The 25,534-nt window shown below is 32.5% G+C and overlaps 5 protein-coding genes and 1 long non-coding RNA gene across 7 annotated transcripts; 5 read left to right on the top strand and 1 right to left on the bottom strand.

The window, feature by feature from the left end:
- Nucleotides 1–3,839: 3,839 nt before the first annotated feature.
- On the top strand, nucleotides 3,840–5,524 carry LOC130510426 (uncharacterized). Of its 2 annotated transcripts, XR_008944071.1 has the most exons (4): nucleotides 3,840–4,216; nucleotides 4,302–4,538; nucleotides 4,634–4,723; nucleotides 4,797–5,521. It is a non-coding gene; the product is annotated as an uncharacterized LOC130510426 (long non-coding RNA). The 2 variants fall into 2 exon arrangements; XR_008944070.1 differs by having other exon boundaries at nucleotides 4,634–5,524.
- A 2,254-nt stretch (nucleotides 5,525–7,778) lies between these two features.
- On the top strand, nucleotides 7,779–9,039 carry LOC108853826 (glutathione S-transferase U3). Its single transcript, XM_018627271.2, has 2 exons — nucleotides 7,779–8,309; nucleotides 8,546–9,039. The coding sequence occupies exons 1-2, from the start codon at nucleotides 7,986–7,988 to the stop codon at nucleotides 8,906–8,908; spliced, it is 687 nt and encodes a 228-aa protein (XP_018482773.2). The 5' UTR covers nucleotides 7,779–7,985; the 3' UTR covers nucleotides 8,909–9,039.
- Nucleotides 9,040–9,867: 828 nt separating this feature from the next.
- On the top strand, nucleotides 9,868–11,209 carry LOC108837424 (glutathione S-transferase U4-like). Its single transcript, XM_018610471.2, has 2 exons — nucleotides 9,868–10,276; nucleotides 10,711–11,209. Exons 1-2 carry the CDS (start codon nucleotides 9,956–9,958, stop codon nucleotides 11,062–11,064), a joined length of 675 nt encoding a protein of 224 aa, XP_018465973.1. The 5' UTR covers nucleotides 9,868–9,955; the 3' UTR covers nucleotides 11,065–11,209.
- A 1,862-nt stretch (nucleotides 11,210–13,071) lies between these two features.
- Nucleotides 13,072–14,013, top strand: LOC108849069 (glutathione S-transferase U7). The gene is made up of 2 exons (XM_018622574.2): nucleotides 13,072–13,438; nucleotides 13,517–14,013. Exons 1-2 carry the CDS (start codon nucleotides 13,118–13,120, stop codon nucleotides 13,871–13,873), a joined length of 678 nt encoding a protein of 225 aa, XP_018478076.1. The 5' UTR covers nucleotides 13,072–13,117; the 3' UTR covers nucleotides 13,874–14,013.
- A 56-nt stretch (nucleotides 14,014–14,069) lies between these two features.
- On the bottom strand, nucleotides 14,070–15,544 carry LOC108849068 (metal tolerance protein B). The gene is made up of 2 exons (XM_018622573.2): nucleotides 15,368–15,544; nucleotides 14,070–15,265 (listed from the first exon to the last, which is right to left on the bottom strand). The coding sequence occupies exons 1-2, from the start codon at nucleotides 15,425–15,427 to the stop codon at nucleotides 14,171–14,173; spliced, it is 1,155 nt and encodes a 384-aa protein (XP_018478075.1). The 5' UTR covers nucleotides 15,428–15,544; the 3' UTR covers nucleotides 14,070–14,170.
- A 1,263-nt stretch (nucleotides 15,545–16,807) lies between these two features.
- Nucleotides 16,808–18,893, top strand: LOC108848436 (methylsterol monooxygenase 2-1). Its single transcript, XM_018621799.2, has 7 exons — nucleotides 16,808–17,007; nucleotides 17,429–17,566; nucleotides 17,651–17,796; nucleotides 17,862–17,981; nucleotides 18,055–18,267; nucleotides 18,350–18,430; nucleotides 18,507–18,893. Exons 1-7 carry the CDS (start codon nucleotides 16,978–16,980, stop codon nucleotides 18,559–18,561), a joined length of 783 nt encoding a protein of 260 aa, XP_018477301.1. The 5' UTR covers nucleotides 16,808–16,977; the 3' UTR covers nucleotides 18,562–18,893.
- Nucleotides 18,894–25,534: the final 6,641 nt, after the last annotated feature.

The following is a 25,534-nucleotide window of genomic DNA, read 5'->3' as shown; positions in this document are numbered from 1 at the left end:
AAAGAAAATAGTTAAGTTAACAAAAAAAAGGAATATATAACATGAATATAAAAATGTCATATTAACATGAATATATAACAAAAATATTAAAATTTGACAACTTACTTTAATAAATGGTAACTGATATAGAAAAATGGAAAATAAAAAGAAAATAGTTAAATTAACAAAAAAGGAATATATAACATGAATATAAAAATGTCATATTAACATGAATATATAACATGTTTTGATAAAAAAAGTTGAGGCTATAAGCCATTGAGGACGTCCACATAGGATTTAAAACGTCCAATTAAAATATGACAAATCATCATTATAATTTGTTATTTTAAAAAATATTAATATTTCCAGAAAAAAAATAAAACGAAATTGATAATATCTATAACATAAACTAACCAAACAAATATTAACATTTGACAACTTACTTAAATAAATGGTAAATGTTATAGAAAAATGGAAAATCAAAATAGTTAAATTAACAAATCGTATAACGATAAATCATCAACATAATTTATTGATTTTTAAAATAATATTTCCAAAAGATATTTTAAAAAGAAATTAATTTATATATATAGCTTAAACTTAAAAAGGAAAATAAAAAGAAAATATTAATATTAGCAAAATAAATATTTATTTTTAGGTATAACAAAAAAGTTAGATTTTTTGTTTGTTAATGTAATTATTTAAGTTAATTTACCATTTTGTTATATAATTTAATTTGTTATTTTAAAAGTATAATTTATACAAGAAAATGGAAAACTAAATTATTAAAAAGGAAAACTAAATTTAAAGTCAATGAATAACAAATAATAAAACATCTAAAAGGGTTCTGTTAAAAAAAACATCTAAAAGGGAAAATCACTTAAATACAAAAGAAGAAACTTTCTAATATATGAAGTATTTGTGACTATAAATAATTGTCTAAGGCTTGAAAAAGTTTTCAAGCTTAACTTGAAAAGAGAGATATTGAAAAGAAAATAAGAAATTTACACAATGGTTGCTTCTTTTTTTATTTTGATGATCTTAGAAAAAAGTTTTAATAATAATGAAGTTTTTGCTAGAGTGGTTTACTTTTGGGAAGCATGTAACAAAAGAAAAGTTTGCTTATGGTCTCGAGTTATTTCTTATTGATCAATAGGTACAAAGAATTTTATTTATAAATTATCAGTCCAAAATTTTATAAGCAGTGTATATTGTTTGACACATTTTTTTACAGAGAACAACAATCCACGCTTTCATAGCAGCTAATTGAATAGTATGAAGGAGACTTAAAAGCTGGTGTAATCTTCATGATAAAGAACTTCTTGGTCATCAACAACAAAACAATTTACAAGGTGACTTCTGACAAATTCTTAATTCAAATCATATTTTTAATTTCCTATTTTCAAAATTGTCAATATTTCAAGAAAATCGTTTAATATAAATAAAATATAATTTGATATCAAATAAGGTAAATTTACAAAATTATAAATAATGTATATAAGTTAACATAATGTATAATAGTATTTTTGATAAGTAACAAAATAATAACAAAATAATAAATAATTTTAAAATAAAATATTTTCAAACAATTATAACTATATAAATTTAAATTTAAACTCATAATTTTCAAAGTTTCGGTTAAAGACTACACCATTGAAAAAATAACATATAGTATATATAATATGATAAATAGTTATTTTCGTTTATTAATTTTGAAAATGTCAATATTACCAACAATCATTCATTTCAAAATAAAAAATAAATCAATATCAAATAAGATGAATTTACAAAAATATAAATAACATATATTAGTTAACATAGTATAATAGTTTTTCAAAAATTAATAAATAAATAACAAAAAGAATAATTAATTTAAAAATGAAAGACTTTCAAACAATTATAACTATATAAATCTAAATTTAAACTCATGATTTTCAAAGTTTAGGTTATATACTATTTTAAATATTCATAAATAACATGTACAATATAAAATTTGATATTATAAATCATTGAGAATGTCTACATATTATTTTAAAGCACCAAACAATGCCAATCGTTTTTTAAAATTTTCTATTTCTAAAAAGTTAATATTACGAATACTGTTTATTTCAAAATAAAATATAAATAAATGTCAGATAAGTTATATTATAAAATAAAAGCCATCATATATTCTTTAACCTAATATAAAAAAATGTTCGAACATTAACATAAAAATGAAAAACAAAATTAATAATTAATTTTAAATTGCAATACTTTCGAACAATTATACCTATTCTACTGAGAATATTAAAAAAAAAATATTAAATATTATTTGATACACAAAATAATTGAGAATGTCCACATATTATTTTAAAGCACAAAAATATGCCAAATTACCTTTTAGTTATCATCTTACAAAATTTCAAAACTTTCAAAAATGTTTCTTTCAACATAAAAAGGAAATCAGTATTAAATTTAGTAAAAAGTCAAAATAATTAAAATCAGCTTGATATATAAACACAATATTCAGAAGATCAACATGAAATAAATAAAAAATCGTAAAGATTACAAGAATTTGAAATTATAAAAAAAAATAAGAATCTAAAGCACTTTTAATTACATACTGAAAACATATGATTTAAAAATTGAAGCTATTTCCTAAAAAAGAAGTCTATATTAAATTTATTAAAAAATAATGAAATAATAGAAATTAAATCTTAGGATATATATTATTTATAGTGTCCACATATAATTTAAAAAAATCATGGCAATAATATACCTATTCAGCATTTCAATTTTATATTAAATATAAAATTTCAGAAAATTATTTAGCTCAAATTAAAATAAAAATAAAATAAGGATAATTTAAAAAAAAACTGAAATTAAGCCAAAAAAACTTATGTAAAGTTATATATTGTTAAACATGTAGTTTATCTATGTGTTTTCAAATCGTTTATCTACGTGGTTTCAAAATGACTTTTATCAACCAAATGAGTTAACATATTTATTTACTTATCAACAATTAAAATTTGAATAAAATTTTTACATAAATATTTTCAAGTATCATAATCAAAATATTCATTAAACTAATCAGAAAACATTTTTATGGAACAACCCTAAATATAATACTACCAGATATGCATTTAAAAGAATTAAAAATGAATATTTCAATTACATAAACACAAAAATATATAATAATTATAATTTCATTGTAAAATTTTTGTAAATAAAAAGTAAAGTTAGATATTGTGCATATGTATTATTTTTTTATGTCCTTCAAATAGAAAGGTAGATAAAAATATAATAAAAGTAGTTATTATAGTGTAATATTAATTAATATGAATATAACAGTTAATATAAATTTTTATAAATATTATTAAAAAAATTAAAAACATTTATAAATACACAAAATAAGATATTTCTTTGCTCAATAAGAAGTTGTCTAAATATTAATTATTGAAGAGTATAGTTGTATAAAAATCTAAATATGAAAAATAATAAAGAACACATTGAAGAAAGTTTCATATAAAATGCATATAAACCAATTATGCTTTGTTATCTTAGTATTAGTATACAATGATACTAATTATTAACATAGACTCGCGCGTAGCGCGAGTTGAAAATCTAGTCTATATTAATAAAGTAGACTAGGAAATCTCCACATTCAGCCACGTCAGCACACCATGCTCTAAAATCAGACACGTAAGCACTTTTTGCGTTTGCTTTTGGTTGTCGAACTTCGTCCTGGTTTATTTATTAGTATAGATTGGGCTTGGTTTATTTTTTGTATTTAGTAGGGTTAAGGCTAAGTTTTTGGGCCTCAGATGTTAAGTTGGATCCGGATTTTAAACCTATCACTTTCAAGTCTTTGTAGAATGTAAACTTGGAGCTTAGAAACCGTCGACTTAACGATTCCTTTTCACCTTCTCCGGGCGACATAACGCTACCTAATTATGACCTTCAATCACGCTCCCATGACTTCCTCTTCATTTCTTCTCTAATTCGTTTTTGAGAATCTTAATTCAGTGTTATAAATACTTTCTGAGAGTCCCCTGCAAAATCTTCGATCGAACTTGTTTGCCCCAGTCTCTCTTAATCGACGATTGTGATAATGGCAAGTTCTCATCTTAAATTCTCTGACTTGAAGCGAGGGCTGTAGACAGTTAGTCTAGGCTCGACTTCTCCGCTTCTGGTAAGCCTGAAATGTAAAGAAAGCCAGTGAGCTGATGGGTATTGATATGCTTCTCATTGCTGGAAGGTATGTCGGTTTCTATTTTTATTATCGGTTTCACATTATAAAATTTAACTACAAGTTGATGCTGTTTTATGCCTTCAACTCTCAGGATACGCGAGTCCAAGCATCAATTAGTGTGCACATGATCAACACCTTGAAATACATATTGAAGGAAGGCTCTCTGTATGAGCTTAGTGTTTTTGTTGTCACAATATGCAACCCAGCTTACTTTTTGGAGAAAGCCATCTTTCTATTAGATTTACAGATAGAACAGTTTTTCTTGAGGTCTCTGAAACGCTAAAACGGATCCCTATAAAGAGTTTTAGGTTCCTGCAATAAGAAACTGGTAAACCAAGTGTCAACCAACTGTTTGTTTATAGATTGGTTGTTATGTACTTATGTTGGTCTTTGACCAATTATTGATTTTTTGTGATTTTTAAGAGGAAGATCCAAACGAGATGAAGAATCTGACAGGAATGGGACTATCAAATCAAAAGTTGTATCCATACGCTCAAAGGGCACATCCACAATGTATGTACAGGCTAGAGTTTGTTTTTTCTATTTTGTCTTTTAGTTTGTTATATCTATTTTATATATTTTTCAGGCTAGAGAACACTCTGAATTATGTTCTCGAGAGTTTTTGGACCATTGGTTACATAAAATGTTCGGGCCTGTGAGTTTCTGTATTCCTGCTTCCTCATTTTTCTTTTTTGGAAAAAGCTTCCTCATTTTATGTTTCTATAGGTCGAACAGTTTGTTAGATTATTTTTCATGAGTAGAGTTTTGTCTTGTTGGTAGGATCTTTGTTTCTGATTTGTTCTTAGTTCTCTTCTGAGATTGACGATTTGGAAAGCTAATGGTGGTCAGAATTGCTAAGAGCTGATGCCGGATCAGTATTATACAAAACCATCAACAACAAATGTGTTTGCATTTTACAGGGTTGTGCTTGGATATGATGAAGGAATAACCATCATGGTTAAACATACTACCTAGACCAAAGAATGATAAACCGCCAATGTCAAATATCAGCAGACTATTACAATCAACCACTATGATTACTTCCCCTATAATATACCCCATTCCTGTTAATTAACAATATAGAATGTGTTACCTGCACGTTAAAATTATGAATCTACAACCAGCTGATAACGCAGCTATATTAATGGTTGGCTAATCTTAAACTCATAAATGGCCCAACTTGATTTGCTAACACATTAGGTCCCCCAAAAATAACAAAAACTCTACCGGATAATGAAAGCCCAGACGTCTAAGCAGTAATATAGTGAAATTAATTAGAATGTTTACAAGTTTTTAAAAGCGATAATTTACTAAGTCCCTTATTCAGGATTTGAAATTTGGAAAATATTGTTTTCTCAAAAGTACATTTATTCATATGTAATAAGACTTTTTGTCCATATATTGATATTTTAATCATTAAATATTTGAAAAATACTGACATTTAATTATTAAATATTTTAAAAATATATACATAACTTTTAATCATGTGAAATATTTAATTATGTACTTATTATTTATCGGATGTAGAACAACAAAAGAAGATCATTGATGATAATCCGTTTCCTTCTAAAACTCAATGTGAATGATATAGGTGGACATACAGATGGTTAAGTCAAAGCTGCCACATATAAACGCCACTAACTCATCTTCTTTTATATCCTAAACATGAATGTTGTTTTGTCATATCTCTATCTGTTCTGATTTTACAAAATATATAGATCCATTATTAGAATCTCCTCCTATGGGTAAAGATATGATCTGCTTCTCAAAATATAATCTCATTTGAATGTATATTTCCAAATTGTCCCCTTTTTAAATGTCAAATTTTAATTTTATTCTTAAAGTACTGGACAAATTTATCACCTTAAAATCTAAAAGTACAATGACTTAATGGGTTAAAACATTCTGCTCAATATTTACAGATATATTGACACTCAACCTTCAAAATCATATACACTTATCACTCTAACTATTTCTCTATGTCTGCACACATACATAATTAGTAATTTGCACATTTATCTAATACATTAAGCACAAAAGGTGAACTACAAACCATACACATGTCTAACATGAAAGGTTTCTTCTACTTCCATGAATTAAACGCATCAAACATCAACAATACAACCTCATTGACACAAATGTCAAAATATTGTCTGCATTTCAAATTATACAAAAAACATACAAATTGCTACATCAGTTGAATATCAAAAACTAGACAACAACATCACCAAAAAATATTCATATCTAAATAACACAAAAAGCTAACAATCCGCGCGTAGCGCGGACACACCACTAGTTGTTAATATATACGTGAGGGTTCAAGGACTAGATCTAGAACATAGCGATGGACAAAGTGGAAGTAACGTCAGCCATGACGTTCAAGATATCTTTGGTCAATAATTGTGTAACATCAAGATTTCCGTGGTTGGTGCTCATGTAGGGGTGGACAAAATATCCGTAAATTTTGATTCGATCCGTTATTCGTTCCGATTCGATCCAAAAATCCGAATATCCGTAACTTAACGAATCGAAGCAAATACTAAAATCCAATATCCGTCAAAGACGAAGCAAATCACAAATACTAATATTTTTAGAAACGGATATCCGATCCGATCCGTTATATACATATATATGTATACATGTTTATAAAATTATATAATATACATACTTTTATATCTTTATATAAGTTTTATAATGTTTTTATTCACTAAATTAATTATTTAGTTATTGAAATTTTTGAAAGTATGTAATTTTTTATAAAAAAAAATGAAATATTATTATTTTATTTCCGATTTTTTTCTTTTTCTTTTATTTTTATTTATTTTTTAAAATTTTTATTATTTTTTACGGATCGAATCGGATATTCGCGGACATCCGATGTTCTGGATATCCGAAGAGTTACAGATCGGATCGGATCGAAAAATCGAATATTCGTAAGGCACGGATCGGATCATAGATATCCTTAAAATTCCGGATATCCGCTCCGTGGCCACTCTTCATGAGCCATGAATGAGGTGCATACTTTCATCTACTCAGCAGTCAGCACGAATGTTCTTCTGACAACACGAAGAAAAGTATACTAACTTTTTCTTTGAGCAACTGAAAAGTATACTAACTATTTATAAAGAGCCTTCATTTTCTGTGTAAGAGAGACGACGTCCTTGACTCTGCGTTTACTGTCTATATCCTTTTGATAATTAAAAAAACAGAATGAATTGATGATAGCATATATATATAGTATTAAATTATATCACGTATCAATTTCTGTGATAATTGGACCTATATCTAAATCTTGACAATGTTACTTTTTGGAAATTTATCAGATTATGACTAGTATTTTTGAAAAAGGAATATAAAGTTTTGAAATAAGATTAACCACCACAAGAAATATAAAATAAATAAAGTATAATATCCTTTATAAATGGTTTGGATTAAATATATTTTCTAAAGATTGAACGAATCACTTAGCATTATGTATACTTTAATTTACGTGAATAAGAATAACTATGGTGGATTCGAATGGATTCGGGTCTATGGTTTTGTGATCAATATCCAAACTTTTTACCCATGATGTACATGTATAGCGCTCTAGGTGTTCAAAACAAACCAAGATACATATTCTACACTATAGCAGGAAAGGTCTAAAACGAAAACAAACTTTTCTTTTTCTTTTTATCTACAATCAAGCATCGTTTGCTTGATAGTATAAATAGTCAAACAAGAACAGAGGAGTTACATAGGAAAAAAAAAAGAGAGCGAGAGAGGGAGAGATTCAATGGCAGAGAAAGAAGAGGATGTGAAGCTTATAGGGTCTTGGGCAAGCCCTTTTAGTCGCCGGGTGGAAATGGCTCTCAAACTCAAAGGTGTTCCTTACGATTACTCAGACGAAGATTACTTGGTTACCAAGAGCCCTTTGCTTCTCCAGCTAAATCCTATTTACAAGAAGGTTCCAGTATTTGTCCACAAAGGTAAAGTATTACTCGAGTCACATCTAATCCTTGAATACATCGACCAAACATGGACAAAGAATCCAATTATGCCTCAAGATCCATACGACAAAGCAATGGCTCGATTCTGGGCCAAATTCGTTGATGAACAGGTAAATGTAAAGACCAGTTCATGTATTAAAACTAATTGCATATGTAATTTCTAGACATGCTCGAAAGTTTTTTTTACAAGCTATGTTTAACACGTGTATAAGTGAAATTTTTTATATACCATTCAGCAAGCTATTTGACATCGCTAGTAAGTTGGATACTATGGAAAAAAAATTAATACTTATTTTGTTATGGAACATTTGATATATATATATATATATGTATATCGTACGTGTAGGTCACATTAATAGGCTTGAGGTCTCTAATAAAATCAGAGGAAATTGATGTTGCGATCAAAGAGGCTCAGGAACTTATAACATATCTTGAGAAGGAAATCACCGGGAAAATGTTCTTCGGCGGGGAGACAATAGGATTCTTGGACATGGTCGTGGGAAGTATGATCCCGTTTTGTCTGGTTCGGGGTTGGGAAGGTATGGGAATTGATATGATTCCAAAGGAGAAGTTTCCAGAACTATGCAGATGGATAGAAGAAATTAAAGAAATTGAGATCGTGAGGGAATGTATTCCTAATAGGGAGAAACATATTGAGCACATGATGAAAATTGTAGGGCGTATAAAAGCTGCTTCGAAGACGGCATGACGATATACGCTATCGGGTGTTTTTTTTTTTACTGTATTTTGTATTGTTTTGTTATTTAAAAGTTGTATGATTGGTTTACTAAATAAAGACGAGTGCTGAATGCATCCACTGTGGTCGACGATTTGTATGAATGTCTAGATGTTTGTTTTACAAGCTTTATTGATTTTTTTTTGGAACAAACCTTCATTTATAAAATACTCGAAATCAGGCTTAAGTAGTTTTATCAAAGCTACCTTAGCCAAAGTATCAGCTTCAGCATTGAGTAGCCTTGGAACATGAGAGAAAGAAATAGATAAAAAGGAATTTCACAACTGAGCAATATCAAACAGAATTTGAATTACTTGAAACCAAAACTATTGATTTGGTAACTGATTGGACTAATTTTGCCACTATAATACTAAGGCGATTCACTTAGCCTGATAGGTAATTAAGTGAATTTTTGACATAGTTCTGTGAATAATGTGGCTCCGGATTTGCCCACAAAAATATATTTGACTGATAGATGTTGACACTCTAACTCAACTCTATTTTAGTGAATATGTAGTAACAAATGTTTTAATCTAATTACATATCTTATTCCATTTTGAAATTTATTCTATAAATGAAATAATCTATTTTTTTGTTCATAACTCTTTTATAGAATGAAAAATGAAATAGGATTTAAGCATTTTTATTCTATATTTATTTTTATTCTATTTTGAGAAAAAATGTAGTTTTACATTGAAGATGTTCTAAACGAGTGTAAAATGTAAAAAAATAAAACAGAAGCTAACCAAGTTGATTTTTTCTTGTAAAAAGTTTATTGAATAAATGGTAACCAATTAAAAATTGCTTATATCATATGCATACACTGTACCTAGGATCCAATGGCGAAGAAAGAGATCTCTGTGAAGATTCTTGGCTTTTGGGGCAAGTTCAACAAACGTGAGCCGTGACGTGTGTTTCCCACTTTTTGGATTTATTATAAACCGAAATTGGACTGTGAAACCACAAAAACAAAATTGTCAAGAGGAGTTAGAAGTCTAGAGAAAAAGCAAGCGAGATCCAATGGCGAATAAAGAAAAGGATGTGAAGCTTCTAGGTTTTTGGGCAAGCCCTTTCAGTCGTAGGGTCGAGATGGCTCTCAAACTCAAAGGCGTGTCGTACGAGTACTTGGAGCAAGATATTGTCGACAAGAGCGCTTTGCTTCTTGAACTAAACCCGGTTTTCAAAAAGGTTCCGGTTCTTGTTCACAATGGTAAAATATTAGCCGAGTCACATCTGATCCTTGAATACATCGACCAAACATGGAAGAGCAATCCTATTCTTCCTCAAGATCCTTACGAGAAAGCCATGGCTCGTTTCTGGGCCAAGTTCGTTGATGAACAGGTAACTCTAATTATACCAGTTCCTTTATTAACTAGTTGCATACGTGATCTACAAAAGATGCGTAGAAAATCTGTACATTTTAGATAGTAAATTTAGGATCCTCGCTCTGATTAGTAAGCCACCAAAGTTCGAAACTGAAAAATGATTCCGTATGCATTAATTTTCCATTAGTGCATTTTTCCGACAACTCCATTAGTGCTAAATTTGTAAAATCTAATAAAATTAAAAGAATTATCAAAGTTAAAAAAAGAATTGCCAAAGAAAATAGTAATAACCAAAATAAAAAGAAATATGTCTTCCCCAATAAGATCATTTTTTTTGGACAACCAATAAGATCATCATAATACTTATTTTCTGCTGCTTACAAAATAAAATGTTAATTCAAATTCATTTTAGAGATAATTAAACTGTTTATATATATATATATCTTATAGGTCGGACCAGTATGTTTCAAGTCTGTGGTGAAAGCAGAGAAGGGAATAGAGATTGCAATTGAAGAGGCTCAAGAACTTATTACCTTCCTCGAGAAAGAACTTACAGGGAAAGATTTTTTCGGCGGCAAGACAATAGGATTCTTAGACTTGGTCGCAGGAAGTATGATACCGTTTTGTCTAGCTCGGAGTTGGGAAGGTATGGAAATAGATATGATTCCAGAAGAAAAGTTTCCAGAACTTAACAGATGGATTAGGAACTTGAATGATATCGAAGTTGTGAGTGAATGTATTCCTCACAGGGAGAAACAAATTGAGCACATGATGAAAGTAGTAGAGCGAATCAAATTGGCATAAGAGAGACTTGTATGTGTTTGTATCTCCTGTTATATGAATGAACAATTTACTGAATAAGTAATTTCTGCATCCGCCGTGATAGTAGAAAAGTAATTTAAGCTTCCGTTGTGTTACAATAAAATAAAATAAAATAAAAGCTTCCTTTTTTTAGGATCTGTTTCATTCTATCGGCTTTCTAGTTGACTGTACACAAGTTGTAGGTGGAGGAAAGACTACACGGCCAGAAAGTTCTGTCTTTATATATTATGATTGTATTCAAAAAAGAAGTTATGGTTTTGGTTCTGATTCGGATTCTGATTCTGATTCTGATACTGATATTGAGGAGGATGCTTATCGGTGGGGAAAAATGATCACCTCTAAGATGGAAGGCTAAAATGTTCTCCAGTGATTGTGCTTGCTGTCTAGTCTTTGAGATTTTTTTTTTGTAACACTTTGTTCTGTTAAACTCTGTTTTGAGTTTGCAGCATTTTCTAATCTTTGTTCAACCTAATGCATTCTTCAAATTTTCTCCAAGAATTTTCAGAGGACACTTCACAACTGTTATCAATTGTCTTTATAATAGAAGAAAATAAATATTGGGCAGGGTTAACTTGGATGCGTAATGCAAGTGATGCTTAGGTTAGGTTCTTGAGTGTAACAGAGCCTTCTTTGCTTGGAGCTGGTGGGGAGCTTCTTATTGGCAAGAGCACTTGTTCCTTATAACCTGGTGTGTATCTTCGAGCATAGAATTGTGTATATAGAGCTCCATAGTGTCATGTAAACTTGTCTTGTGGTTCATGAGTTCCCCTTCATTTGGTTTTGTTTCTTACACAGTCTCTCATCAGTTGCAAAGAATTGTCCCCACTCACAGAAAATGGAAAATGTATATGTGCGATATTTATATGTGATGTTTTATTGCATCATTTCTACCCAGTTTTGTAAGATTGTATTGTACATTTAAATCTCACAAATGAGAGTAGGGTGAAGAACCCTCTGCCAATCATGTGGACCAGCTGTAGATGCAGTTCTTGCAAGTGGTTTATCAGCTTCTTCTGATACTTCTTTTCCAGTACAGCATCATAGGGAATATATATAAAGTGGTATATCTAGACTGGATCTTCTGCTCAACATGATGTGTTATCCAAAGCGCCTCTTACTTCTTTTATTGGGGTTCTACAAATGTGGAGGCGGCCATCAAAACCAAGATGCGAGTTTCAGTGGAGAACTTCTTCTTGCTGTGATTCCATCAGCATCTGTAGATAAGGCTGAGGAGTTTAGCCACAGGTTCTAACAGCTTTGTTTCCTCGACACCAACTTCACTTGATTGATAATCTTCATTAAATATGTTACTTTCAGACGAAGTAAGAGATATAGAGAAAGGAAAAAAACAAAATTTGGGGGTGGGAGGAAGGCGAGGAAACGGTTGACCGCAAAGACTATTCTAATTTCAACAGAACCACCTAACAAACCAACCCGCCCAAACCAATGGAGATGAGTCGCTTAGCCTCGGAGTGTTTTTTCATATTATTATTCGGGGGAAACGCCGGAAAAACCCCCAATAGCTTGAGACCCACAAGTATACAGGGATTGGTTAGGGTTTAGATTGGTAATAAGCAGACACACCTCCTGGGCCCCACCCCATTGCCTTATTTGACCAAAGACTTGTCTACTTAAACCATCAGAGACAAGTCGCTTATGTCCGATGTGGGACAAACTCCTAACCATATTGAGTTTCAATGTTCCGTTTCGTCACTCGTGACATCAACACACCGAAATAGTGAAACCAAAATTTAATCAACCGCTTGAGTTTTTTTTCTTTTATAATTTTAAAATCTGAAAATCAAAACCGAACCTAAACCGTTATATTCATTGTTTTAAGTAATTTTTTTTCAACAAAAACTACAATGGTATCAAACAGAACCGTAACTAAACCAAAAGCTTATCAGTAAACCGGATGGCATATGCTTGAGTTAAACTCACGTCGCGTTGACTTTGCTACCTCAATGATCAGAACTCTATAAGTAAACTCAGAAAAACAAAAGCAAACTAACAGTGAGCTAAAAAAAAAGAGACGATGGCGGAGAGATCAGAGGAAGTGAAGCTACTGGGGATGTGGGCGAGTCCTTTCAGCCGCCGTGTCGAGATAGCTCTCACCCTCAAAGGCGTACCATACGAGTTCTCTGAGCAAGATATCGCAAACAAGAGCCCCCTGCTACTCCAATCAAACCCGGTTCACAAGAAGATTCCGGTTCTTCTCCATAGCGGTAAACCAATCTCAGAATCGCTCGTGATCCTTGAGTACATCGATGATACATGGCAGAACAATCCCATCCTGCCTCAAGATCCGTATGACAGAGCTACGGCTCGGTTTTGGGGAAGATTCGTCGATGAACAGGTATGTTTTTGACTTCAAAAGATTCCAATATTAATAACCGGTTCGGTTTCTAACCGGTTATAGTGAATAATATACCAGATCTATGTAACGGCGATGAAAGTGGTGGGGAAGGTTGGAGAAGAAAAAGACGCGGCTGTGGAAGCGACTAGAGATTTATTGAAGTTGTTGGAGAAAGAGCTTGTCGGGAAAAAATTTCTCGGTGGGGAAAGGTTAGGGTTCGTGGACATCGTTGCAACTTTGGTGGCGTTTTGGCTGATGAGAACGGAAGAGGTGGTTGGAGTCAAGGTTGTTCCTGTGGAGATGTTCCCGGAGATTCACCGATGGGTGAAGAATCTTTTGGACGTTGATGTCATCAAGAAATGTATCCCTCCTGAAGATGAACATCTCAACTACATAAGAGCTCGCATGGATCGCCTCAAACTCAAATCTGTTTGATAACCAATTATATATATAAGTTCAATAAATTAAATCAAAGAAACTATTTGTTCTTAGTTTTTTTTTTTTGTAACTGAGAAAACTATTTTTTCTTAGTTTGTTTCTTGTTATGTGTTGAAATAACATTGTCAGTTCTTGTTTTTTTTTTTTTGAAGAAATTGTCAGTTCTTGTTATGTTGTGTAATAAGAGGTTTTTGCTAGAGATTACCTTTTTTCTTCTTTTTTTAAGGGATTACTTGGTCAATTTGACGAAAAATAAAAAGAGATTAGTCGGTCACTTATATGTGTCTATTTACTCTATTCAACCTGAACTGTTACATGATGAATCCCACAAGTTTTCCTACAGAAATTTCTAACATCATTAACGATCTCTACAGAACTAGCTTCCGGTTCGGGCAAGACATGGCATGACAATACGATCCTCCCAACTGTAATCTCCCAAACATGAAGATCATGAACAACTTTAACTCCGTTGATACGCATGAGCCCTCTCTCGAGCTTCTCTACGTCTAAATCGCGCGGTGCGCGCTCCATTAGTATACCAAATATGTTCTTGAGCATAGGGAGAGTCGCAGCAAGAGCAAAGGAAGAGAAAACAAGAGTGCATATTAAATCAACCAAAACCCATTTTGGTTTCACCCATATTATGCCTCCACCGATCATAACACCTAGTGACTGAATCATATCCGCCATCGCGTGTAGATAAGCTCCTTGTATGTTAATGTTCATCTCCTTTGACGACGACGATTTCTCCTCAATAATACCACCTTTTAAAGGATCCATCTCCTCCTCCTCCTCTTCATCCTCCTTGTGAGAATGATGATGATGATGATGGTGGTGGTGGTGGTGGTGGTGGTGGCTATGGTTATGTCCTAACCAAATGACCATAACCAAGTTCATGAAAAACCCGAAAGCCGAGATCCCGAACATGATCTCACCATCAACCTCTCTGCTTCTGCTGAGGAGTCTTTGAATGGCTTCGTATATTATAACCCCAGAGACAAGCCATATGAGCTGAACAGACAAGAACGCTGCCAAGACCTCAAGACGTTTGAACCCGAACGAGTTTCTCGGATCCGCTTCCCAGCTCGAGACCTTGATCGCCAGCAGGGAGACGCAGAGACCCGCCACGTCGGAGAGCAGATGCGCAGCGTCCGTCATCACCGCGAGGCTGTTGGCCTTGTAGCCTCCGACGATCTGTACCGACATGACGATGAGGTAAGTAAAGATGAGGCTGCTTAGTCTTCTGATCGATTCTTCGCGCTCTCTGGACTCCGAAACGCAATGTTCTTGCCTCGTGAAGGCGCAGGACAGAGGAATGGGTTCCTCTGTTTCTGTGTTGTTGTCATCATCGTCGGGTTTCGAGATACGGATGTGTTCCAGTTCCATAAACTGTTAAAAAACGTTTCACAAGGATAGCTTTGAGAGAAGGAAAAAACAACGTTTTGACCTTTCTTGTGGTTTTATTTTTTTTAACGTTTCAAGAAAACGAACCTGAGAATCAGATGGAGAGGCGAAGGGGATATTGTCTTCTTCTGAAATCTTGAATGTCATGATATTATGTTATTGTTAGAGATAAAAGACATAATGATCCTAAGAACGAACAGCGTTATACATGCAAACACAAGAGAGAAGAAAAAGTACTGATGATCCAGCAATATGGGGGAGAGAAGAAAATAGAACTTAAAAGGAGTTTTATAAATTTCTCAAAATGTAGGTAACGTCGTTAAAGTTAACGGAATGTGGAATTTTCTTTTTGTTTAATGGAATATTTTAAAGCGTTACGTCGTTGTGGCTTGTGATTGATGAAAACGAATATTGTTTTTTCTTTAATGGGGGAATCTTTAATGGGGAATGGCGATAATGGTGTTAAACTTAAATCTAAATATATACGTTATTGTATGTTATTAAAGGTGGCGCCGAACAAAATGGACCGACTCTTCTTGTTTCAAATTTGGATTCAATTCAACAAACTTTCTTGGATCTAATGTATTAGACTATTAGTTAGTAAAGCCGTGTTGTTTTTTCGTGCCTTTGTTTTCTTATAACTTGGCTAAAGTCAGAAAAAGATAGTCTAGTCTAGACTATCAATAAACTTTATTCTTCTATATTCTTGTTTCGGTTGAGATTAAAATTAACATTTTGGTATTAGTGCTGCTTCTCATCCTCAAAGTTTTCACCATTCCATCAATAAAAACCAAGAAATAATATTTCAAAGAAGAAAGTCTTGAATGTCAAGGCATTCAAGGTGATGCAGTGTCATTCAAAACGTAAGCTAATTATCTTGCTTTATTTCTTTTGCTTTTCTGATTATATATGAAAATAGGCTAAAGAACTTGGAATTAAAGGATCTATTGAGGCTTTTTGAGTATGGAGGCTTCCCTCCAGAAGCCAATTATTTATTTTTAGGTGGAAAGCAAAGCTTGGAAACAATATGCCTTCGCTTAGCTTACAAAATCAAGTACCCTGTGAACTTCTTCTGGTTGAGAGGGAATCATGAATGTGCCTCCATCAACCGTATCTATGAAAATGTATAATGTCAGGCTTTGGAAAATGTTCACAGATTTCTTTAACTGTCTTCCTGTTGCCGCCTCTATCGATGACCGAATATTATGTATGCATGAGTGGTATCTCTCCAGAGCTGACAAGTTTGGACTAGATCAGAAATGTTTCACGCCCAATGGATATATTCCGGACTCAGGTTTGATATGTGATTTTACTTTGGTCGGATCCTAGTAAATCACATACATTAGCTCAGGTTGCTTATCATTTGTAATCAATGACAAAAAAAATATGTGCGGGGCATAAATATAACCCAGATGGTGTCAACTGTCACATGTAAGAACATATAGTGGTAAAGGAATAATATCTTTGTAATTGAGGATTAAAACCGAAAAGAAAAAAACACTGAGTGCACGTGTGATGTAGTAAAGACAAGAGATCTAAAGAATACTTGTATACAACAAGTTGGTGTCAGAAACAACTAAATATAGTGTTGTGTCTCGTCTTGTTTAGAGTAGAGTTGTTGTCTCTCTCTCTCTCTTGGGTCTTGTCCGCCGCAGATATCCGTCGTGCGTTTTCTCTTTCCTCTCTTTCTCTTATCAATGGATTCCCTCGTCGAATCCGGTTGGCAGGTACATTCTCCACCTCCTTGATTCCTTCATCTTATAATCTAAATGTGTGCTTACGCAAGTATCTGCCAGCCTTGTTCGATTGATTCTTGTTTGTTTGTGTGTGATCCACCGCATTGGGTTGATGTTGTCCCTTGGTGCTTTGTGGTTTCAGATCTTGTCCAGTTCGTTCTTGTTTTTGGAACTTGAGCTGATTTTAAAAACATGATCATCACTCTTGTTTGTAGAGTACTATATCCTCTGTTTGGTATTAGATAGTTACCGCTTTGGAGTTTCGCTTGAAGCTCTAGTTTATCCTCTAGTTTTTGTGTGTGTGTGTTGGATCTGATATGAACAGTTCTTCTTTTGAAACGTCTCTTAGCTTTAGAAGTTATAGCTACCACCACTGACCCTTTTTTTTGGTAATTGGTGACAATGTATGTAGTACCTTGTTACTAATTTCAGCGACTTTCAACTAGCGTGCATCGGGAGTTTTATCGTCCATGAAACTGTCTTCTTCTTGTCTGGTCTTCCTTTCATCTTCCTTGAAAGAACAGGTTTCCTGAGCAGTTACAAAATTCAGGTTTTGCCTCCTCTTCTTCTCGTGTGATCAAGGGACTTCTATGTTACACTTCTATGATCAATACTCTTGTTTGGTCTTGTGCAGGCAAAACATAACACCCCTGAAGCGCAAGGAAAATGCATTGCTTGGCTAGTGTTTTACCATTCATGTGTAAACTTTCCACTTATGATGTTCTCTTACCGTGTATTCAAATTCATGGGCATGCGCAGCAGTTTTCCTCTCCCCTCCTGGTATTATAAGGTCTTACGTTTGATCTTGTATTATGAAACCTAATATTTGGTGATTGCTCATGCAGGAAAGTGGTGTCTGCCCAGATCTTGTTCTTCTTCATCATTGAGGATTTTGTATTCTATTGGGGTCATAGGATCTTGCACACAAAGTGGTTGTACAAGAACGTGCACAGTGTGCACCATGAGTAAGCTTATTCATTACTCACCCATCTTTCCTTTCTCTCCTCCTAAAATGATCTTTATGGTATTCATTGACAGATACGCCACACCGTTTGGTTTGACGTCAGAATATGCTCATCCCGCTGAGATTCTGTTCCTAGGTTTTGCTACCTTTATTGGTCCGGCTCTCACAGGGCCTCACCTAATCACCCTTTGGTTGTGGTTGGTGCTTAGAGTCATTGAGACAGTTGAAGCACATTGTGGTTATCATTTCCCTTGGAGTCCCTCTAATTTTCTTCCTCTCTATGGCGGGTAAGTAAGATCAAACTTAGCTCACCTGGCTTTGATATTATCAGACGTTAAACATGAATATACAATAATGTCGTGCTTGCAGTGCTGACTTCCATGACTACCATCATCGTTTACTCTACACAAAGTCTGGGAACTACTCATCTACTTTTGTCTACATGGACTGGTGAATATCTAAACTCTGTCTCTTACTTGCGGCAGAACCATAGACATGTAAAAACGTTTCTTTATGATTACTTCAGGATCTTTGGTACGGACAAGGGCTACAGAAAACTGAAGGCTCTAAAAGAAACCTGACAACTAGTGAAACTTGGTTTATCAAGACCTGAGGTTTCACTCTGGCAAACTCTCCTTTTAGTCATAAGAGCATCACTATTCGCAGCTCCTTGACTTGCACAGTCAAAGCTATTGGTCTCTGATCATCTAAGCCAATTTGGATGTTTGAATCTTTCTTACTGTTTGTCTTGATCTTTAGTTGCAGCTACTGCTTCTAGTTACATTTAGAGCCAGAATGTGCTAGAGACTAGAGTAAGACATTTTTACGTTTTTCTTTTTCTCTCTTTCTTTGCTTGGGTTATCATCAAAATATGATCTAATTTTTTTTTTTAATTTTGATGAATAAAGAACAACTAATCATTCTAAAATTTCAATTGTGTAGATTGAACATCTTTAACATTTTTTAATAAATAAAACATAAGAACCTTTTATTTCATGACCTACATAGAAGGATGGGGGTGCAATTGACACATGTTAAATATAAAAGTTTAATATGTAAGTCTACTTTTGTAATGGATATTGGCTCAATTGGTTACAGAACTAACCCAATGACCCTCTTTTTCCGAGTTTAAATCTCTCTGCATGTACACATATTTTTCTTTTATTCTTTTGATTTTAAATCAATATTTGTTTTAATTGGGCTTAATGTATTAAATGAAGTTGAACTCTGACCCATGTAAAATAATTTCTTGGGTCCGCCTATTATAATATTAATCTACAACTAATTTGTGTAAATCATGCTTTATAAGAAAAATTACAACTAATATGTTACAACCAGAATTCTACGGAAATAAACCATTTCAAGTAAGCACTCAATGGCAGTGATGTTCCTTTGGAGACCTACGGCATTGTAGCCGATTTGTCCTCTTTCTTTGAAGTTATTGTATATGTTTGGATTCCTAGATAAAAAAATTATGTTGCTGATGTTTTAGCAAAACAAGGGCTTTGATGTAGGTGAGGTTTTAATACCCATCAACTAACTTTTTTAAGTCGAATTAATATATGTTGTGTTTCAAAAAAAAAATGGTAACAAAAACTTGTTTTCATTTTGAAATTGACTATCAATACTAGAACTGCATTACAATAATGAAACTTTTTATAATAAAAATGCATATCATCTTTAATATTTTCAGATTATATTGTGACAAAATAAAATTTCGAGTTTTCAAAGCGTAGATCAAAACGTAGTTATCCATTTGAACTCTTAAATGAGTTGAAGTGGACATTTATTCATAATAAGAATAAACCATTTCAAGTAATCTTATTTGTGGTTTATGTTTAAACGTGCCAAGGGTACACACAAGATACAAATACAATAATTCTGAAAACATATATGGCTTTCCTCTCGTCAACCTTTTTATTTGGAAAATACGAAGTAAACGTAAAGACACATAGAAGCAAAACGAAAACATAGCAATCATATTGACTTCTCAAGGCAAAGACTTGCAAGATAAACCATTGATAGTGGCACCTCCGTCAACGCAGATAATCTGACCGGTAATATACGAAGCTGCCGGAAGACAGAGAAACGCAACAAGCGATGATACTTCATTTGCCTCTCCAACACGTCCAATCGCTGTCTTCGTCTCCACTTCTTTTTTTAACTCTTCATCATCGATATACTAATCAAGGGATTTTGAGACAAGTTAAACTTCAAACGTATCCCCTATATATTAAAGGAGAAGCATTTTTAAGGCTTTCCTTAAACGATTTTTGTGAGAATGCATGAGAAGGCTCGGATCCACGTGTCACTCTATGAGCGATTTGAAAAAAAAATACAACATTTAATGCCCTTTCTTTCCTTTTTTGCTTAAATAACAAAGGAACATAACGAATTTTTTTTTCATAGCTTTGACGTCAAACGAACAACCATAATAACAACATATAGTTTCAATCCCCATCTCAACAAAAGGATATAGATCGTACTAAACTCACCACCACGAACCAGAAACACTTAGAAGCATTTTCGGTGAGATTTCTCTGTTTCTATTTCATGTCTCTTTGTCTCTCTGAAACACTACTTGAACGTTTTCTCTGCGTACGTAAACGTACGTATCTTGCTTTAATTTTAGTTGTCAAGGTAACTAAGCGAGGAGGAAGAGACAGTGTAAAGACAAGGAGACGCGAGGATGTAAAGGAACAACCAATGTTCATAGCGAACATAACCCAAAGCGAGACGTGTTCTTCTGAGTTCCCTTATGCATTGCCATACCATCTTGCATTAGAGAATAGAGAGGAGAGGAAGCTTGATTCAACGTTAGCATACGCTATGCAAGCATTGAAGGTTGCGGCAGAGTCTGGTCTTCAAGTATGGTTGCTTCTGGCTCGGGTTTTATCGTGGATGCAGCGCTTAACGAGATAGGGAAGTGGGAACAAGGGAAGCTGTTACGTCTGAATGCAAAGGTTCGTGTAGCCAAAGGAGAAGTTAAGGATGCTATTGAGACTTACGCACAACTTCTTGCACTCCTTCGGGTTCAAATCATGAAGCTTTAGTTCTGTAAAGAAAAATCCAAAGGGATGTGATGTAGAGGGTTTAGAAGTCTTGAGCTTGAGACGTGGAATGATTTTGCTCATATATATATAAACCTCTCGCAATGGGATGACGCAGAGACATGAGCAAGATCATGACAATCGTGTTGATGAGTTATATATATAAACCTCGCGCAATTGCCTCTGTTTCTTCTCCGCATCGTCTCGGTTTCTTCTCAGTTTCTTCTCAGCATCTTCTCTGTTTTTTCACGTAAATATATAGTTTTGCGGTCAGTTGATGAGTTGCGAGGTTGGTTGGGCGAGGTCTCTCTTAGGTTTTGTTAATGATCAACTATATAAAATGAAGAGATAATGACTTCATACAATCTGTTTTTGTTATCAATTCATGCACGTTCTTTTGCCTTTTTAATTCATGCAAGAACGGTTTTGTTAATTGATGAGTTTGGTCTGTTAGAATAACATAATCTTCAAACACATTTTTTGTTTAATAACATGGACATTATCGTGACGACCGTCTATGTTTGAATAACATAATCTTCAGATGGTATATCAGAATGATATAAAGGAACTCCATGGTATACAGATGAAGAAGAAGAAGAAGATCGAGAACAATTGTTTACGTTATGAACTTTGTATATATCTAACCCTTTTATTAATCTTCGACCTTGGTATTTTTGGTATTTTTGGCGTTTTGTGTGGGATTTATTTGAGGACCTTTTTATTAATTAAAATTAACAATTTTTTTAAGTAGAGATAACAATATTTATTTTATTGCTTAACAAGTTTCAAATATCTACGAAAAGAAGAAAATTTCATAAAAAAATAACTAATATAAGCTCGCTCTTCTTGATCGGAAGATGGCTACCGCTACGGAGATAGCGAAGAGGATACATGTTAAAGCGAAGATGAGGCATATCACCGGGACGTCGTTGTTGTTGTTGTCTCTCTTTGAGAGGAGTAACAGATGAAGTCTTGATTCGGGTGGGTTGAGTTGAACCCGCAGACTCTGTTCTTGACCCGACAGTCTCTACATTTAGCGAAGTACGGGTCTCGAGACATTGTAGCATTTGTTTTCACAAACAATAACAGTTTGACACAAGCGATAACACATTCTATACAAACTATAAGAGTTCTTACTACAGTCTCCCATTCTCAAGTATGCTTTACGAGTCATTCTCATGTAGTACACGTAAATTTTAAAGCGAATGAAATACTACAATTTTATTACACATGAATTTTAATAATATGGTTAAGATTTTTAAACCGATATCAATGAATTCTACCCATCCCGAATTAGACCGGCTAGCATTAATGTTTGGACAATATTTATATTTTATGAGTGATTAGCAAGGTAAATTGATGATACTAAATGTCATATATTTCACATTTTTTGTTATGGAAATTTATATATCTAAGAGTGATTGGCAAGGTAAAAATATTTTTCATTTAATACGATATTATACCAAGATACCACATTTATTGAATTAGGTTTAGTAAACCTATATAAGACTCACTGCTCCACATAATTTTATTTATTCACTACACCCGAAACCTTAACAAGTTTATCTCATTCTCCTATAATGGTTGCGGTAACTTGTGTGTCTGATTTGAAACTATTCAAGTCAATGTGGAAGATTATGGTTAAGATCCTTTATTTGTGGAAGCAATATTCTGCTGGTAGTGGTCTAACTATTGAAATGGTTTTTATCGACTCCAATGTAGGCATCTTTACTCTTCACCTGAATACATTTTATAAATTTCGTTTTCTTTATTTAAACATGTCTAAGTTTCGAGTTTTTTTTTTATTTCGTAGGTTGTGAAGATGTTTTACGCAGACCAAATTGAAAAATAAATGTTAAAACATAATGCTTGATTGTTAAAATTCATTGGCCTTATGTTTAATACATTGTAAGAATTAAACTCAGCAGGTTCAATGTGTAGATATATTAATGTTATTGTTTATGTATATATTTTTATACAACGATTTATGTATATAATTTAATTGTCATTATTTAAAAAAATATTTTGTAATGACTAAGTATATTTTATATTTAATTAATTTTAATTTAAAAATTAAAACTTTCATTTGTTATATGAACAAACATTTCTTTCAATATTAGTTAACGCTATATGTATATAGCGATGAAACACTTTTTAAAAAATTTACATACACACAAATATGCACATTAAAGTTAGTACTTATATAACAAAATGTGAGGTGAAGATTCTAAATCAGGCGTAATATAGAATATTATTATTTTAAGATCTTCATTTCACCATTAACCAAATTGTAATGAAATGAATTGTTTTATAGGCATCTTAGTTTTCTTCAACAGTTATATAAATTTGATTTTATTATGATTTTTTCATAATTTATAATATGAAACGATTGGTTTATATTAGAATTGTCTAAAATTCAAAGAACATGAAATCAAACAAATACAAATAGTCTTTAGTTTATCACTAAAACCCCAAAAATCTCAACCATTTTAACCGAATAAACAAAAATAAATATGAATTTAGAATGTATCTATATCATAGGATCTTAAAACCCGAAAACAACCCAAAACTAAACTGATATCCAAAATAAATATACCTAACGTCTTAATATCTTAAAAATAATCTAATCCCGTGCAAGGCACGGGTTATCAGAGATTCTCGGATGAATATACGTTCACATTAAACTAGACACTCATTTCTTAAAAAAATGTTACCATCGGTTGCTTACATAATTGGTTTGATTTGCACAGCTCTAACTCTAACTACATAATGCATCATCAATTATCTTAAACAAAAAGTAAATATAATTTTGAAATCTACATATAGAAAGACATATATGAATAATACTAATGGGTTTCATTCCATTCTTGGCAGTAAGTTGTATATATTTTTCCTTATAGAGAGAGTTTGTGAATATATTTATTTTTCTCGAAAGGATTTTTATAAAAATAAAAAAATATATAGAAGAAACAGGAAATAAATAAATAGTTCAGAATTTCAGGTGTGAGCTCTTTTCTTTAAACTAAGAGATAACGCACAAACAAGGCAACAAGCCTTTCTTCTTTCTTCAACAATAAAAACATGGCTTACACCACTAGACCAGACCCTGCAAAAAAAAAGAGAAGAAAACGTGACCTTCCCATCCATGTAGAGAGAGAGAGAGAGAGAGAGAGAGAGAGAGAGATTTAGTGTTTAGGGTATACCCAAAGGTTTACAGTTTAGTGTTTAGGATTTATCCAAGGGTTTAGGGTATATCCAAGAATTTACGGTTTAGTGTTTGGATTTTTACCCAAGGGTTTAAGCTTTGTCGAAAGGTTTAGGGTATAGTGTTTAGTGTTTATGATTTATTTTTTCTGACGGTTTTAAAATTGTTAAAAAAATTTCATCTTTTGGCAGCTACTAATATTTTTCATTTATTTTAAAAACTTCACAAATTATTATTATTTTATTTATTATATTAAAAAAAAATTGTACATTAATTTGCAAACTATGATTAGTTGGTAATTCACCCAAGAAAAATTCATAATAAAATATTAAACTAGAAAACATTCCCATATAAATCAAAATTGTGGTAGCTAAAAGATAATCAATGAATTAAAAGAATGTTTACATTTTTATATTTAGAAAAAAGGTTTAGGATGAAGGGGATACCAAGAGAGAGAGAGAGAGAGAGAGAGATAGAGAGAGAGAGAGATTTGGTGTTTAGAGTATACCCAAGGGTTTACAGTTTAGTGTGTAAGATTTACCCAAGGATTTAGGGTATATCCAAGAATTTAGGGTTTAGTGTTTGGATTTTTATCCAAAGGTTTAAGTTTTATCCAAGGGTTTAGGGTATAGTGTTTAGTGTTTATGATTTACTCTTTTGTGACTGTTTTTAAATTGTTAAAAAAATTTCATCTTTTGACAGCTACTAATATTTTTCATTTATTTAAAAAACTTAACATAAATTATTATTATTTTATTTATTATATTTTAAATAATTGTACATTAATTGGCAAACTATGATTAGTTGGTAATTCACCCAAAAAAATCATGATAAAATATTAAACTAGGAAACATTCCCATATAGATCAAAATTGTGTTAGTTAAAAGATAATCGATGAATTAAAAGAATGTTTACATTTTTATATTTTTCAAATAAAAAGGTTTACGATGAGGGAGATACCAAGAGAGAGAGAGAGAGAGAGAGAGAGAGAGATTTAGTGTTTAGGGTATACCCAAGAGTTTACAGTTTAGTGTTTAGGATTTACCCAAGGGTTTAGGGTATATCCAAGAATTTAGGGTTTAGTGTTTGGATTTTTACCCAAGGGTTTAAGTTTTGTCCAAGGGTTTAGGGTATAGTGTTTAATGTTTATGATTTACTCTTTTGTGACGATTTTAAAATTGTTAAAAAAAATTCATCTTTTGGCAGCTACTAATATTTTTCATTTATTTTAAAAACTTAACACAAATTATTATTATTTTATTTATTATATTTTATAAAACTGTACATTAATTGGCAAAC

The sequence above is a fragment of the Raphanus sativus genome, chromosome 4 (assembly GCF_000801105.2).
Source record: "Raphanus sativus cultivar WK10039 chromosome 4, ASM80110v3, whole genome shotgun sequence".
Lineage (NCBI taxonomy): Eukaryota > Viridiplantae > Streptophyta > Magnoliopsida > Brassicales > Brassicaceae > Raphanus > Raphanus sativus.
The sequence above is the reverse complement of the archived record's forward strand: the minus strand, read 5'-3'. Positions and strand labels throughout refer to the sequence as shown.

What these genes read in the sequence shown, in the direction of transcription:
- LOC108853826 (XM_018627271.2), top strand. Translation starts at nt 7,986, where the DNA reads ATGGCAGAGAAAGAAGAGGATGTGAAGCTTATAGGGTCTTGGGCAAGC. An exon ending in CCAAATTCGTTGATGAACAG is followed by an intron (nt 8,310 to 8,545) that starts GTAAATGTAAAG and finishes TCGTACGTGTAG; the next exon opens with GTCACATTAATAGGCTTGAG.
- LOC108837424 (XM_018610471.2), top strand. Translation starts at nt 9,956, where the DNA reads ATGGCGAATAAAGAAAAGGATGTGAAGCTTCTAGGTTTTTGGGCAAGC. An exon ending in CCAAGTTCGTTGATGAACAG is followed by an intron (nt 10,277 to 10,710) that starts GTAACTCTAATT and finishes TATATCTTATAG; the next exon opens with GTCGGACCAGTATGTTTCAA.
- LOC108849069 (XM_018622574.2), top strand. Translation starts at nt 13,118, where the DNA reads ATGGCGGAGAGATCAGAGGAAGTGAAGCTACTGGGGATGTGGGCGAGT. An exon ending in GAAGATTCGTCGATGAACAG is followed by an intron (nt 13,439 to 13,516) that starts GTATGTTTTTGA and finishes ATAATATACCAG; the next exon opens with ATCTATGTAACGGCGATGAA.
- LOC108849068 (XM_018622573.2), bottom strand. Translation starts at nt 15,427, where the DNA reads ATGACATTCAAGATTTCAGAAGAAGACAATATCCCCTTCGCCTCTCCA. An exon ending in CCTCTCCATCTGATTCTCAG is followed by an intron (nt 15,266 to 15,367) that starts GTTCGTTTTCTT and finishes GTTTTTTAACAG; the next exon opens with TTTATGGAACTGGAACACAT.
- LOC108848436 (XM_018621799.2), top strand. Translation starts at nt 16,978, where the DNA reads ATGGATTCCCTCGTCGAATCCGGTTGGCAG. An exon ending in TCGTCGAATCCGGTTGGCAG is followed by an intron (nt 17,008 to 17,428) that starts GTACATTCTCCA and finishes CAATGTATGTAG; the next exon opens with TACCTTGTTACTAATTTCAG. An exon ending in TGAGCAGTTACAAAATTCAG is followed by an intron (nt 17,567 to 17,650) that starts GTTTTGCCTCCT and finishes GGTCTTGTGCAG; the next exon opens with GCAAAACATAACACCCCTGA.